Here is a 16,891-nt window from a genome sequence, read left to right on the forward strand (position 1 = left end):
GCAATTCTAAAAGAAGTATCTCTGCTCATCTACTGTGTTTCGGGTTTTACAAAAGCTCTTCTTTGCGGGCTTAAACCCAGGTCTGCACTGACTGCACTGGGGATTTGAAGCCGGACCCTCGCCAGCCATAGACCAGCGCGCTACACAACGAGCCACAGCGCTGCACGAAAAGTGTCAGCGCCGCCAAATATAAAAGCTTTAAAACGGCAATTCACTCTCCGGCCCAGAGCAGGACCCCCTTCTGTGAAAAAACACAAAGCAGGGAGCACAGCTGGACTGCAGGAGCCACTGCACAACTGCAGCACAAATGAAGTGAATTGATGATGTTTGTGAAGATGGAGGAGAGTTGGAGCTGCGCTGAATCCTGCAGTGAGCTGGAGCTGCTGTGATCCTGCACAGTGTTCAGAGGGGCTGTCAGTCCTGCCTGTTGCACAGGACTCTGCTTCTCTGTGAAAGGTGTTGCAGTGAGTCAGTGTGACTCCATCTGTGTGTATTGAGCAGCTCTGAATTTGACAGTATGATGGAATTAGACTTGAATTATAACTGTGGACAATCAGGCTTCCCCTTTCCACTGTTCTCCATGAGAATCTCACCCCTCACAAGACACAGAGCTCATACAGGAAGTTTCCCCACAATTTCGATATAATGACTAGCAGAGAGCTCTCTCATCACCACGAAGACCACAGTTTCTTTCACAGACACTGGAAATAAAACCCAAGAGCATGGAAGAGGTGTTCACAACCTGGTGTTTAATTAAAGATCAAAAATAAGATAAAAAACAAGTGACTAAAAGCTTGCTCAGGAGTGTTTTATTATGTTAAAACAGTACATTAGTGTAGTGAATTATCAGAATGAAGGAGTGAAGGAACAGTCAGCTGATATCAGTGTCCATTCCTGAGGCTGGTACAGATTCTCCAGAGGCCGTCCCTGAGAAAATACCCACAGCAGTGTAGGAGCAGCTCAGACAGAGGGATCAAAGAGCACAACACAGTTTACTACAACAGAGACCATCTCCTTTCAACGCAACTGACAACACTATTCCACATCACGATAGCAGTTATAACAATGAGACAATACAAACAACACACAGCAAACTGAAGAGATCCAGCAGAGATTGACTAAGATCTGTACAGGTATATACATATATAAAGCAACATATATTTAACAGATATTCAAAACATTGTCTCTGTCTATAAATATTCAATAACATTGCTGGAAAATGTAACATTTAAAATGATGTTTAGGGAATTAATTTTAAATAAAGATTAAATCAGAATCTGTATTCTCGCTTTATCTATTCTAGGGCTGAGAAAAATCAATATTATAATGTAATAACTAAATCAACACATAATCTCTGTCTTCTAGATCTCTCATGGACACGCTATAGAGGAGAGAGACTGGAGCTAAACCCGCTGGTTACTGGTTTAACTGGACCAAACAAACACCTTTTCTCAGCTCTTCAGCTGCTGCTGATCAAAACCACCTGGATCATCTGCAGAGACACACTGACCCCTCCAGGGCCAGGACTGGACAGCCCTGCTGCAGACACACACACTGACCCCTCCAGGACTGGACTGGACAGCCCTGCTGCAGACACACACTGACCCCTCCAGGACTGGACACCTCTTACTTACTTTATTGTCCCAGAGGGGAAAGTGTTTTTGTAGACAGGTAAAAGACACAACACAGTACACAGCACATTTAACACAACAAGGGCCCATTCATAAAATGTACGATGAGAACAAATAAATAAAGTAAAATCTTCCCTCAGTTCTCACAGCTTCTGTTAAAGACGAGCTCTTGTCCTGCCTACCTCCTTCCTCAGGGTTGTGGAGTGGACAATGGACTGTCCAGCTGGTCCTCACGATCCTCATAGCTCAGGGACTCAGCCTTTGGAAAGGTCTGAGCTTCAGTCTTGTTTCTCCAGTAACAGTTAGAAGACGCGCTCTGCCACATGAGGGTCTCACCATCATCGTCTTCTTCATCATCATCATCTTCATCTGCACGAAGGTTCGCGATCACTGAGGCTCAACGTGTCTGAAGCATAAATAAAGTTTCCACGGCAACTCGTGTAACATAGCGGCGTGATTGCATGTGTCCAGACGAACAAAATACGAGACAAACAGCAACAGTTTACAGCTACAGCACTAAAAGCCGCCTCGGATTTTTCACAAACAAAGGCGACAACGATTAAATGTCTCCTTTTGCTCAATAATAACTCCTTCCTGTTTCTTAAACGCAGAGGAACAACAACACATTTAAAATTCCCGCCCCTCTCCTAAATCTCGGTGTTTATTGGGCAACTGGACCGAGTCTCGTCTGTAATTGGGGAAACTTACTGTTAATCAGAAATAACTCCCACTGACCAATCGCGACATCGCTGGGCTCAATCCAGGGATCTGATTGGCTGTGGATCTTCTTATTCATAAACAGAGAGTATAGACCCCAGTCACATGACCCGGGTGTTTAATACACACCAGACCCTCACTACTGCACTGTAAACCAGCCCTCCATAGACTCGTGTATCACCATCGCCGCCGGCGGACAGTTATCGGAATCGACACCCCCTGCTGTAGCCTGATCAATAGACTTCGTTTTATTTCGAAATCACTGACACTGCGGGCTTTTTTAGGTTTTCACTTTTATATCCAAAGATATCCCCGAAGTCCACATATTCAAACGTAAATTGTATTTTTGAAGGACGAGTCACAATAACGACAGTTTTGACTCCTAAACACGTTAATAACATGCTTTACAATATAATTTACATGATTATTTAGTATTATACTCGTCAAACTTTATTTTTTTACAGGACTCCGAAGCATAACCTATATCTAGTAGCCTTGAAAAATAATCTAGGATACATATTTTAATGTTAAATGATTAAGTGAACAATCAATATACGAGAAAGAAAACACAACGTTCAGCTCACACCTGAAGAAGGCTCGACAGCCGAAACGTTGTTTTCTTCTCTTTTCAGCAGGGAATAGACCTATTACTTGTTCCTTTGCAGCCTAGCATGACGACACGGCTACCCACCTGAACTACTTCAATCGGTTCAAACGTCGACATTTAAAGATGCAGTAACACTGTGAAAAGCGATGTCAGAAGGTGACATTTCACAGTGTGGCCGGCAGGGGGAAAAACTGCTACACGTGTCTATGGAGATTGTTCTAATGAAGCCCTTTTCAGTTTCCAGCTGTGCTCCACTGACCGCGATGTCATCTGTGTCCAGTCCAGCTCCTGGCCCTGAGCCTCAGTGACACAGCAGACACCAGCTCCAGGCCAAGAGTCTCAGACTGACACTCTCACCAGCTCTGAATGAGCCTCAGTGGGATGTTGTGCTGAGGGTGCCTGAACACTTATCTCACTCAATGATCTTCCTGAACACATCTTTTCATCAAGCTAACAGGCTCAGTGCCTGAAATCATATTCTCATCACAAATGTTTCACTCGAAGGTCAGTTTTTCAGATTCTGTGTTTGTCTCTTCGAGGAGGCCATTTTGAGAAAAAACAGGAACGTAGACAACTCCTCCTTCTGACTCTTCCTCATTCAGTATCCTTCCTTCTGTCTCTGTGTGGAGAGGCAGTCCAGCGCGATGAGAAAGAGACATTTTTAAAGACGCTGAGACAGTGAGACACCATGGCTGAAGATGTGACCTACGCTGAAATCAAATTCACTAACATACCAGGACAGTGGAGCTATTCCAGCACAGCCCCCCACAGCTGCCTCCTACACTGGAACACTGTGAAACTGCTACTGGGGAATTTTGATACTGTCTGTCTTTTACACTGGAACACTGTGATACTGTCTGGATGATGCACTAAACACAGTGATACTGTCTACTGCAGTGGAACACTGTGATACTGTCTGCTGCACCGTAAGACAGTGATACTGTCTGATTTACTGTGACACTAATAATGTCTGTCTGCTATACTGGGGCACTGAGATACTGTCTGTTTGCTAAACGGGAACTCTGGGACACTGTCTGTTGCACTGTACACTGTGATACTGTCTGTCTGCTGCACTGGAACACTGTAATACTCTCTGTCTGCTGCACTATAACACTGTAATACTGTCTGTTACACTGGGGCACTGTGATACTGTCTGTCTACTACACTGTAACACTGTTAAACTGTCTGCTGCACTGGAACACTGTGATACTGACTGTCTGCTACACTGTAGCACTGTGATACTGTCTGTCTGCTACACTGGAACACTGTGATACTGTCTGTTACACTGGGGCACTGTGATACTGTCTGTCTACTACACTGTAACACTGTTAAACTGTCTGCTGCACTGGAACACTGTGATACTGACTGTCTGCTACACTGTAGCACTGTGATACTGTCTGTCTGCTACACTGGAACACTGTGATACTGTCTGTCTGCTACACTGGAACACTGTGATACTGTCTTTTGCACTGGGGCACTGTGATACTGTCTGCAGCCTCAAGGCTGTGTGCTCAGCCCACTGCTTTTCTCCCTGTTCACCCACGACTGTACTGCCAAGTTCAGCACAAACACCATCATCAAGTATGCAGACGATACCACAGTCGTGGGCCTGATCACTGACAATGATGAGACTGCCTACAGGGAGGAGATAAAACAACTTGCAGACTGGTGCCGAACCAACAACCTATGTCTCAACATCAGCGAAACCAAAGAGCTGATTGTTGACTTCAGGAGACAAGGAAAAGTCCACTCCCCCATCTACATTTAAGGGTCTGCAGTGGAGATGGTGAATAACTTCAAATTCCTAGGCGTTCACATCTCTAAGGACCTTACATGGACACTGAACACCTCCAGTCTCATCAAGAAGGCACAACAGCGGCTGTACTTCCTGAGAAGGCTGAAGAAAATACACCTATATCCACTGATCCTTACCAACTTCTACAAATGTACAGTGGAGAGCATACTGACCAGCTGCATCACAGTCTGGTACGGCAACTGCACCGCATCCGACCGTAAGGCACTACAGCGGGTGGTCAAAACTGCCCAACACATCATCGGCAGTGCCTTACCATCCATCCAGGAAGTATACAACACCAGGAGTCTGAAAAAAGCCACCAAAATTATGTCTGACCCCACTCACCCCAGTCATAACTTGTTTATTCCCCTACCATCTGGCAGAAGGTTCCGGTCACTCCAGTCGCACACAACTAGACTCCAAAATAGCTTCTTCCCCAGAGCTGTCAAGTTGGTGACGCCCCCACTCCCTCCCATCATATTATGATCTCTCCTAACGTCTTCCTGTACCCACCATGACTGTACTCCTACACCACTACACACACATGTAAGCCCAAATAGTACTGTCCCCTCGATAGCCCAGTAAAACTGTACCGGTCGTAATATTTATTAATGTAACACTGTAATACTGTCTGCTGCACTGTAACACTGTGATAGTGTCTGTCTGCTGCAATATAACACTGTTATACTGTCTGCTGCACTGGAGCACTACGATACTGTCTGTCTGCTGCACTGTAACACTATGATACTGTCTGTCTGCTGCACTGTACTGGAGAATTTTGAGACAGTCTGTCTACTACACTGGAACACTGTGATACTGTCTTTGGGACTCTAACACCGTGATACTCTCTGTCTGCTGTACTCCAACACTGTGGTACTGTCTGCTTGCTGTAACACTGTAAAATGTCTGCTACACTGGAACACTGTGATACTGGGTGCAGCACTGTAACACTGTGATACTGTCTGCTCTACTATTACACTGTGATAATGTCTGTCTGATACACTGTAACACTGTGATACTTTCTGTTTGCTTTAATGTAACACTGTGTTACTGTCTGCTGCACTGGAACACTGTTATAATATCTGTCTGTCTGTGCACTGTAACACTGTGATAATATCTGTCTGCCGCACTGGAACACTGTGATACTGTATATTTGCTACACTGGAACACTGTGTTACAGTCTGTCTGCAGCACTGTAACACTGTGATTCTGTCGGTGCGCTGCACTGGAACACTGTGGTACTGTCTACTGCACTGCATACTGTGATACTATCTGCTGCACTGGAACACTGTGATACTGTCTGTCTGTGCACTGTAACACTGTGATACTGTCTCCTGCACTGTAACGCAGTGATGCTGTCTGCCTGCTACACTGTACACTGCGATACAGTCTGTATGCTGCACTGTAACACTGTGATATTGTCTGCTGCACTGTAACACTGTGATACTGTCTGCTCTACTATTACACTGTGATAATGTCTGTCTGATACACTGTAACACTGTGATACTTTCTGTTTGCATTAATGTAACACTGTGTTACTGTCTGCTGCACTATAACACTGTGATAATGTCTGTCTGATACACTGTAACACTGTGATACTGTATATCTGCTACACTGGAACATTGTGTTACAGTCTGTCTGCTGCACTGTAACACTGTGATTCTGTCTGTCTGCTGCACTGTTACACTGTGATTCTGTCGGTGTGCTGCACTGGAACACTGTCTGTCTGCTGCTCTATAACACTGTGATACTGTCTGTTACACTGGGGCACTGTAACACTGTTATACTGTCTGTCTGTTGCTCTGGAACACTGTGATACTGTCTGTTACACTGGGGCACTGTGATACTGTCTCCTGCACTATAACACTATGATACTGTGTGCTGCACTATAATACTGAGATACTGTGATACTGTGATACTGTCTCCTGCACTGCAATACTGTCTGTTTGCTACACTGGAACACTGTGGTACTGTCTGTTTTACTGTAACACTATATAAATGTCTGCTACACTGGAACACTGTGATACTGTCTGCTGCAGTGGAGCACTTTTATACTGTCTATCTGCTTTTCTGTAACACTATGATACTGTCTGCTGCAGTGTAACACAGTGATACTGTCTGCCTGCTACACTGTACACTGTGATATTGTATGTTGCACTATTACACTGTGATACTGTCTGTCTGATGCACTGTAACACTGTGTTACAGTCTGCTGCACTGTACACTGTGATACTATCTGCTGCACTGTAACACCGTGATACTGTCTGTCTGCTGCACTGTAACACTGTGATACTGTCTGTCTGCTGCACTGGAACACTGTGATACTGTCTGGCTGCATCACTGTAACACTTTGATACTGTCTGGCTGCTTCACTGGAACACTGTGATACTGTCTGTCTGCTACACTGGAACACTGTGATACTGTCTTTTGCACTGGGGCACTGTGATACTGTCTGCAGCCTCAAGGCTGTGTGCTCAGCCCACTGCTTTTCTCCCTGTTCACCCACGACTGTACTGCCAAGTTCAGCACAAACACCATCATCAAGTATGCAGACGATACCACAGTCGTGGGCCTGATCACTGACAATGATGAGACTGCCTACAGGGAGGAGATAAAACAACTTGCAGACTGGTGCCGAACCAACAACCTATGTCTCAACATCAGCGAAACCAAAGAGCTGATTGTTGACTTCAGGAGACAAGGAAAAGTCCACTCCCCCATCTACATTTAAGGGTCTGCAGTGGAGATGGTGAATAACTTCAAATTCCTAGGCGTTCACATCTCTAAGGACCTTACATGGACACTGAACACCTCCAGTCTCATCAAGAAGGCACAACAGCGGCTGTACTTCCTGAGAAGGCTGAAGAAAATACACCTATATCCACTGATCCTTACCAACTTCTACAAATGTACAGTGGAGAGCATACTGACCAGCTGCATCACAGTCTGGTACGGCAACTGCACCGCATCCGACCGTAAGGCACTACAGCGGGTGGTCAAAACTGCCCAACACATCATCGGCAGTGCCTTACCATCCATCCAGGAAGTATACAACACCAGGAGTCTGAAAAAAGCCACCAAAATTATGTCTGACCCCACTCACCCCAGTCATAACTTGTTTATTCCCCTACCATCTGGCAGAAGGTTCCGGTCACTCCAGTCGCACACAACTAGACTCCAAAATAGCTTCTTCCCCAGAGCTGTCAAGTTGGTGACGCCCCCACTCCCTCCCATCATATTATGATCTCTCCTAACGTCTTCCTGTACCCACCATGACTGTACTCCTACACCACTACACACACATGTAAGCCCAAATAGTACTGTCCCCTCGATAGCCCAGTAAAACTGTACCGGTCGTAATATTTATTAATGTAACACTGTAATACTGTCTGCTGCACTGTAACACTGTGATAGTGTCTGTCTGCTGCAATATAACACTGTTATACTGTCTGCTGCACTGGAGCACTACGATACTGTCTGTCTGCTGCACTGTAACACTATGATACTGTCTGTCTGCTGCACTGTACTGGAGAATTTTGAGACAGTCTGTCTACTACACTGGAACACTGTGATACTGTCTTTGGGACTCTAACACCGTGATACTCTCTGTCTGCTGTACTCCAACACTGTGGTACTGTCTGCTTGCTGTAACACTGTAAAATGTCTGCTACACTGGAACACTGTGATACTGGGTGCAGCACTGTAACACTGTGATACTGTCTGCTCTACTATTACACTGTGATAATGTCTGTCTGATACACTGTAACACTGTGATACTTTCTGTTTGCTTTAATGTAACACTGTGTTACTGTCTGCTGCACTGGAACACTGTTATAATATCTGTCTGTCTGTGCACTGTAACACTGTGATAATATCTGTCTGCCGCACTGGAACACTGTGATACTGTATATTTGCTACACTGGAACACTGTGTTACAGTCTGTCTGCAGCACTGTAACACTGTGATTCTGTCGGTGCGCTGCACTGGAACACTGTGGTACTGTCTACTGCACTGCATACTGTGATACTATCTGCTGCACTGGAACACTGTGATACTGTCTGTCTGTGCACTGTAACACTGTGATACTGTCTCCTGCACTGTAACGCAGTGATGCTGTCTGCCTGCTACACTGTACACTGCGATACAGTCTGTATGCTGCACTGTAACACTGTGATATTGTCTGCTGCACTGTAACACTGTGATACTGTCTGCTCTACTATTACACTGTGATAATGTCTGTCTGATACACTGTAACACTGTGATACTTTCTGTTTGCATTAATGTAACACTGTGTTACTGTCTGCTGCACTATAACACTGTGATAATGTCTGTCTGATACACTGTAACACTGTGATACTGTATATCTGCTACACTGGAACATTGTGTTACAGTCTGTCTGCTGCACTGTAACACTGTGATTCTGTCTGTCTGCTGCACTGTTACACTGTGATTCTGTCGGTGTGCTGCACTGGAACACTGTCTGTCTGCTGCTCTATAACACTGTGATACTGTCTGTTACACTGGGGCACTGTAACACTGTTATACTGTCTGTCTGTTGCTCTGGAACACTGTGATACTGTCTGTTACACTGGGGCACTGTGATACTGTCTCCTGCACTATAACACTATGATACTGTGTGCTGCACTATAATACTGAGATACTGTGATACTGTGATACTGTCTCCTGCACTGCAATACTGTCTGTTTGCTACACTGGAACACTGTGGTACTGTCTGTTTTACTGTAACACTATATAAATGTCTGCTACACTGGAACACTGTGATACTGTCTGCTGCAGTGGAGCACTTTTATACTGTCTATCTGCTTTTCTGTAACACTATGATACTGTCTGCTGCAGTGTAACACAGTGATACTGTCTGCCTGCTACACTGTACACTGTGATATTGTATGTTGCACTATTACACTGTGATACTGTCTGTCTGATGCACTGTAACACTGTGTTACAGTCTGCTGCACTGTACACTGTGATACTATCTGCTGCACTGTAACACCGTGATACTGTCTGTCTGCTGCACTGTAACACTGTGATACTGTCTGTCTGCTGCACTGGAACACTGTGATACTGTCTGGCTGCATCACTGTAACACTTTGATACTGTCTGGCTGCTTCACTGGAACACTGTGATACTGCATATCTACTGCACTTGAGCACTGTGACACTGTCTGCTTTACCGTAGCACTGTGAAACTGTGTGTCTGCTGCACTGTAACACTGTGATACTGTCTGTCTGCAGCACTGGAACACTGTAATATTTGATACTGTCTGGCTGCTTCACTGGAACACTGAGAAACTGCATATCTGCTGCACTGGAGCACTGTGATACTGTATATCTGCTGCATTGGAACACTGTGATACTTTCTGCTGTACTGTAACACTATGATACTTTTTTTCTTCTGCACTGAATGACCATGATACTTTCTGCTGTACTGTAGCACTGTGAAACTGTCTGTCTGCTACACTGGAGCACTGTGATACTGTTTGTCTACTGCAGTGGAGCACTTTGATACTGTCTGCTGTACTGTAGCACTGTGAAACTGTTTGTCTGCTGCCCCGGAACACTGTGATACTTTCTTTCTGTTGCACTGGAAACATTTTATATTGTCTTTCTGCTGCACTGGAGCACTGTGATACTGTCTGTCTCACAGTGAGCACACCTCACACTGTAAGAAGGCTCCTTGGCCGAAACGTTGTTTTCTTTCTTCTCTTTTCAGTATGGAATAAACCTATTACTTGTTCCTTTGCAGTTTACGCATGCCGACGCGGCAACCCACCTGAACTACTCCAATCAGTTCAAACGTCGACGTTTAAAGTTGCAGTAACACTGTGAAAAGCGATGTCAGAAGGTGACATTTCACAGTGTGGCCGCCAGGCGGAGACACTGCTATAAGTGTCTATGGAGGCTGTTCTAATGAAGCCCTTTTCAGTTTCCAGCTGTGCTCCACTGACCGCGATGTCATCTGTGTCCAGTCCAGCTCCTGGCTCCGAGCCTCAGTGACACAACAGACACCAGCTCCAGGCCAAGAGTCTCAGACTGACACTCTCAACAGCTCTCAATGAGCCTCAGTGGGATGTTCTGCTGAACACCTGTCTTTCTCTCTGATCTTCCTGAACACGTCTTTTCATCAAGCTAACAGGCTCAGTGCAGTGTGCTGACTGAAATCATGTTCTCATCACAAATGTTTTACTCTAGTGTCAGTTTGTCAGTTTCTGTGTTCTTCTCTTTGTCTTCAGATCAGTTTTATTTCTTCCTCCATCACCTGCTGGTTCTGACAAACTGGCTCTGTGGCTGGAAATTAACTTGTTTTCCGCAGCAGTTTGCCTGCAGATTTTTCAGCCACTATTCTGTTAACTGTGCCTCTCTGCCACAGTCCAGAACAGTTTGTATGACTTATTTCACACAGTACTGGAGAAATCTGTCCCTGTCTGTCACACATGTGTCTATTGATCTGTCTGGATCAGACATCTGTCACTTTCCAGCTATGATTTTAAATCCCTGATGTTTTACAGATCAGGGTTAAAAGCTGGAGGTATGTGGCCTCTCTTACACTCACTTTCATCCTACAGTTTGCTGAAGGATGTATTGATCCTTTTGAGCTGGGAAACCGGCGAAGTCACAGGCGAGATATTTAAAGAGCGACTTGCGGAATTCAATTCAATGCAATTTATTTTGATATAGCGCCTTTCACAACAAGGTTGCCCCAAGGCGCTGAACAAAGCAAGTGACCATACAGGTTGTGAATACAGAACAGGAAAGACCAGAAGACAACGGAGGAGAGGAACCAAAAACTCCTCAGTAAGGAGAAAAAAACCTCTAGGGGTCCAAGGTCAACTGTCTGCCCAACCCCTTTGGGCATGCTAACATTATATAATTAAAAAAAGGAATAAATGAATAAGTGTATTAGTCCATCCATCATGTCTTCTGTATGTCAGTACTCCATGCAGATCTCTGTAGACCAGAAAAATCCTCCTAAACGATAGCTGTATCCACGATGTCCCTCTTGGATCCATAGCAGTGATGCAGCATCCAACTCAAATGGTGCCCAGCCTGGACACGTGGGGAGGAGAATAGGACAGTTTGGTCAGAACAGATGTAGCTACCTGGTGGGCCAACACAGAGACACACAATGGCATGTACAGCAGCACCAGCAGCCATGGCTGCAGCAGGCTATAATTTAAGGTGTGAGCAGGCTAGACTGAAGTAATAGGTCTTCAGTCTGAATTTGAATACTGAGATCGACATTAATAAGTTCCATTAGATGCCTGACCTCTGAGAGCCTTGTAAGTAAGTAGAAGGATTTTGAAGTCCGCCCTGTACCTGACAGGAAGCCAATGAAGAGAGCTAAGTATGTGGGTTATATGGTCGTACTTTCTGCTCCTAGTAACAATTCTAGCTGCTGTGTTCTGAATTCTCTGTAAGGTGTTGAAAGAGTGGTGGGTGCTCCCTGATAGTAGGGCATCGCAGTAGTCTAACCTGCTGTATACAAGAGCATGTATTAATTTATCTGTCTCGAGTGGAGAGAAACTAGTCCTATCAGTATTGTTGCCAGAACAGAACTGCAGAATTCCAACAACACCTGGAATTACAGCGGAGAACTTCCAACAGTTATTCTCACAGGTTTATTATTCACCGACAAGAGGAAACACACATAAGGCCTAAACACGACACAGCAATTGTCCTCCTTCATCTGACAGTGACGATGTTTCCATGTGGTTAACTCTCTACACTGTGTCAGTATAGATGGAGGAAATCTAATTAGTCAGTAAAAACACAACAGACAGCTCGTAATCCACACTGGAAGACTGGCTCATCTTCTTTCACCAAATGAAATCGGGTTTGAGTGAGGCTGTAAATCCAATCCAGGCTCACCAGTATCTGCCTGTATTGTTGAATTTCCAGGCAGGACAGGATTATGTGTAAGTGATTCTCTACCTGCTCTCCACACAACCTACAACTCTGTGAACCGCTTCCTTTTTGATGCGTTTGAATTTTAGGATGCATAAATAAATGTCAGGTTTTTCCAACAGAAGTTTCCCCAAATTTGTGAACTTGTTGAAATCTGTATCTGTTCTTCCACTGATCTACAGGTCTGACCATTTTCTTTAAATATACTCTGCTGAATCTTCTCATTACACAATCAACATTATGCTCCAGTGTTGATATTAAGGTACTTGATGAGCAGCTATAAAGCTGTCAAGCAGTGTCTTACCTGGGCCTGTAGTGGCTGCTTCATGAGATCTTCAGATGAGAGGGGTCTCTGCTCTCTGCCAGCACACCTGTCACACAGCGCTGGGTCACGACGCTGCACAGAGCTGGAGACACGGCTTCACCCGGGAGGAACGTGAAGTCTTACCGAAGGCAGTCAGAGCTGTGACTTCAGAAGTCAGGGTGAAGGAAAAGAAAGGATTATGAGCTGATAGTGAGGGCAGCATGCTGGTAGAGTGGCTAGCATCGCAACCTCACAGCACTGGGGCTCTGGGTTCAATTAGCCCACCTGGCAGTGCTGCAGCTCTGTGCAGTAATGCACTGTATACCCCAGCAGACTGGTACCTGTTGGCTCTGTGCAGTAATGTATACCCCAGAGGACTGGTACCTGTTGGCTCTGTGCAGTAATGTATACCCCAGTGGACTGGTACCTGTTGGCTCTGTGCAGTAATGTATACCCCAGCGGACTGGTACCTGTTGGCTCTGTGCAGTAATGTAGACCCCAGCGGACTGGTACCTGTTGGCTCTGTGCAGTAATGTATACCCAGGAGGGACAACAGTACAGAGGGAAACATTGTGCTTTCAATGCCTGTACTGTATCCCTCAACTCTTCTGAGACCAACTACAGCACAGAATTCACAAATGGGCACACCTCGAGTTCGTCTCTTCCTCTGCACCATTTCTACAGATTTTAAAACCAGCAAGGCGCACAGTAAATTAAATTAGCAAATTAAATTCACTCCTTTAACCTGCGTTCCGTTTACTATTTATTAATGACCCGACACTAAAACCGCAATCAAACAGCAAAAAGAAATAATTTAACTCACCAGAGATCCACAGTTGAAATCGTTCATTTTTGTGGACTGCGGTTCTTATTTTTAAAGACTTTCGCCATGTTTTCCAGACAAGCGTGTCCTGATCATCTCTCTCCTGCTCCCTCTGCTGGACAGTCGTGGTCTCTGCACCCAGGAGCTCTGCCCTGGTTCAGCTGTACCCTTACAAACAGGGAGATACTTTTCTCGGTCCTCTAACTGTTTCTCTGTCAAAGCAACTGCTCTTTCTCACAAGAAGAATTTGAGTATTTAATTCTATCAATGGAAAAATATTTAAATGCTTTGCAGACCCTTCACACCATAGGGTCAGCTGGACATATTTATGTTATTCATCTCGGTTTTCTATAGTAAAGACTCGTATTATAGTAATACCGAAATTCCACAGAAAACGTCAATATCCTGCATTTTCAAAACGTACTCCATCTCAAGATAAACAGCAATTGAAAAATCAGAGCCATGTTTCGCTTCAAAAAGATCTGAAATGATTGTTTCAGGTCCGTCATGGGGCTCTTGTGGAAGTTCGCCCGATTTAGACTGCCTAAAAACATGCACCCATATAATAACAGGATTTAGACGCAGTTGTACATTTCTAATCGTTAAAAGACAAACTAAAAATAAAAAGGAGAAAACATGCAAGCGGACCTGGTTGAGACACGATCCCTCCTCTTCTCCGACTCGCGCAGCAGCAGAAACATTAACCTCTTCCCTGCCGGAGAGCCGAGAGGCACGAACAGTACTGGTGTTCACGTTATTTGACGTGAAATCCCTATTAATTAGCCATAAATGATACTTCCCGAAAATGCATATTCGGATTAAACCAACAAAACGTCCTTCAGACAGCTTGCAATATTGAACGCAAACGGAATCTGCATACAATACACACGTGAAATGTAGACGGAGCCTGTTCTGTCCAAAACGTTTAATGACCGCAGCTCAAACGCCCTACGGTATTTCGGATAAAGCACTAACATGCACAAACACACAAAAAGAGGTCATGACTGCTCCTTCTCGACTCTGTGGGTGGCTCTTAAAAGAGCCTTTGGGTTCGCTGATCCGGGACGGGCGGGCCGGGTTTACTTGGAGCTGGTGTACTTGGTGACGGCCTTGGTGCCCTCGGACACGGCGTGCTTGGCCAGCTCTCCGGGCAGCAGCAGGCGCACGGCGGTCTGGATCTCCCGGGAGGTGATGGTGGAGCGCTTGTTGTAGTGCGCCAGGCGGGAGGCCTCGCCGGCGATGCGCTCGAAGATGTCGCTGACGAACGAGTTCATGATACCCATGGCCTTCGACGAGATGCCGGTGTCCGGGTGCACCTGCTTCAGCACCTTGTACACGTAGATGGCGTAGCTCTCCTTCCTGGTCTTTCTGCGCTTCTTGCCGCCCTTCCCGGCCGTCTTGGTCACGGCTTTCTTGGAGCCCTTCTTGGGAGCGGATTTCGCTGGTTCAGGCATCTTCACAAACTGCACTCTGTGAAAACAGGCATGAGAGTTCTAGACTCACAGCCCCCTATTTATAGCGCCCGCATGCAAATCAGCTCAGCTCAGCTCAGAAGGCGGCTCATTGGTCAGCTAGAGAGCTGCTCTCCTATTGGCTGCGCTCTGCGCCAATGAAATTCAAACGGGTGAGCGCCAGAGCCGCTCGCTCTGACTCCAGGCGCCTCTCTCTCCCCTCCGCCCGCGCACAGGGGAGCAGAGGGCCGTGTGATCCGTTTAGCACAACCACTCTCATTCCATGTATATCTCCTACTCTAGAAAACAATGTGCTCGGTGTAAACTGCGATTTGTGCAAACTTGGAGTCAAAAGAACTCTTGGTGATATTCTAGGCAATTTTAAAATCAGTTCTGAACTAACAGCATCCTATCGCAACACTTTTGAGCAAATTAGTCTGAGCACAAGAAAACATCACACTAAATCTTTCTACAAAATGAACGTAAGCAGAAAGGCTCTCAAGCAAATGGCTTTCAAGCGCTTCGGGCGTCTTTGTCTCGACCTCTCGCCGAGTCTGAGCGAACAAAGAGCTGAGCAGCTTCCTGTCGGGGCGGGGAGGATTAGAAACGGCCCGATATCACAAGCTCTTTCTTAAAAAGACAAACCCAGCATGAAGAATAAAAAAAACATTTAGAAGCTGAACCCTATTCTGTCCCATTACCTAATAGCAATTTACTACTACGTGCAGATTTTCTGAAATCCGACTCTCATTACGCTTATGTCTCCTACCCTAGAAAACAATGTGCTCGGCGTAAACCGTGCGATTTGTGCAAACTTGGAGTCAAAAGCACAGTTTTGGTGATATAATAATAATAATAAACTTTATTTTATATAGCGCCTTTAAAGGTGGCTTCTCAAAGCGCTTATTCTAGACAACTTTAAAAGCACTTTGGAACAACCAACAGCATTTTATCGCCACACTTTTGAGCTTCAGCATTGGTTTCAAATTAGTCTGAGCAGAATAAAACTAAACACTAAACCTTTCTACAAAATAGCATGTAGGAGACTAGCTTTTGGCGAATGAAGTGGATTTCAAGCCAAGCTGAGCCGCTTCCTGTCGGGGAGGGGAGGGTTAGAAACGGCCCGATGTGATAACGGCTCTTTCTTAAAAGCCATGAAGCATGCGTGAAAAATAAAAATATTAAGGAAGTGAGCTTCATTCTTTACTCATGACCTAATTAGAATTAGTAGTAATGAGAATAAGAACTACCACTCCATCAAAACGCTTTCAGCAATAAATTATTTCATTAGCAACCAGATCCACACTAATGTAACGATTGATAAGCCCTGCATCTCAATTTAGGAATCATCACAGCAATCGCAAAGTGTTGCTTGTTTAAAAAAAAACATTCTAAAGTGATGGTTTAGATTTCAGCTCTATTTTGATAATGTGGGTGGCTCTTAAAAGAGCCTTTGGGTTTATACGTCGGGGTCCGGTCCGGTAGTGAAGCTCCGCTCCGGTTTAGCCGCCGAAGCCGTACAGGGTGCGGCCCTGGCGCTTCAGCGCGTACACCACGTCCATGGCGGTGACGGTCTTCCTCTTGGCGTGCTCGGTGTAGGTGACGGCGTCGCGGATGACGTTCTCCAGGAACACCTTCAGC

General features: G+C 45.3%; 1 protein-coding gene and 2 long non-coding RNA genes across 4 annotated transcripts in view; all 3 read right to left on the reverse strand.

The window, feature by feature from the left end:
* LOC148640673 (uncharacterized) overlaps window positions 1–16,891 on the reverse strand; it is a 60,847-nt gene that overhangs the window by 24,432 nt on the left and 19,524 nt on the right. The gene's annotated exons all lie outside the window — the stretch shown is intronic.
* On the reverse strand, window positions 733–2,326 carry LOC148640678 (uncharacterized). Its single transcript, XR_015930314.1, has 2 exons — window positions 1,814–2,326; window positions 733–927 (listed from the first exon to the last, which is right to left on the reverse strand). It is a non-coding gene; the product is annotated as an uncharacterized LOC148640678 (long non-coding RNA).
* LOC148640679 (histone H2B 1/2) lies at window positions 11,416–15,285 on the reverse strand. 2 transcript variants are annotated; one of them, XM_088620036.1, is made up of 3 exons: window positions 13,800–15,282; window positions 12,977–13,141; window positions 11,416–11,814 (listed from the first exon to the last, which is right to left on the reverse strand). In XM_088620036.1, exon 1 carries the CDS (start codon window positions 15,251–15,253, stop codon window positions 14,879–14,881), a length of 375 nt encoding a protein of 124 aa, XP_088476162.1. In that variant the 5' UTR covers window positions 15,254–15,282; the 3' UTR covers window positions 11,416–11,814; window positions 12,977–13,141; window positions 13,800–14,878. The 2 variants fall into 2 exon arrangements, with proteins under 2 accessions (XP_088476162.1, XP_088476161.1); XM_088620035.1 differs by lacking the exon at window positions 12,977–13,141 and having other exon boundaries at window positions 13,800–15,285.

The sequence above is a fragment of the Lepisosteus platostomus genome, chromosome 25 (assembly GCF_059453375.1).
Source record: "Lepisosteus platostomus isolate fLepPlt1 chromosome 25, fLepPlt1.hap1, whole genome shotgun sequence".
Taxonomy (NCBI): domain Eukaryota; kingdom Metazoa; phylum Chordata; class Actinopteri; order Semionotiformes; family Lepisosteidae; genus Lepisosteus; species Lepisosteus platostomus.

What these genes read in the sequence shown, in the direction of transcription:
- LOC148640679 (XM_088620035.1), bottom strand. Translation starts at nt 15,253, where the DNA reads ATGCCTGAACCAGCGAAATCCGCTCCCAAGAAGGGCTCCAAGAAAGCC.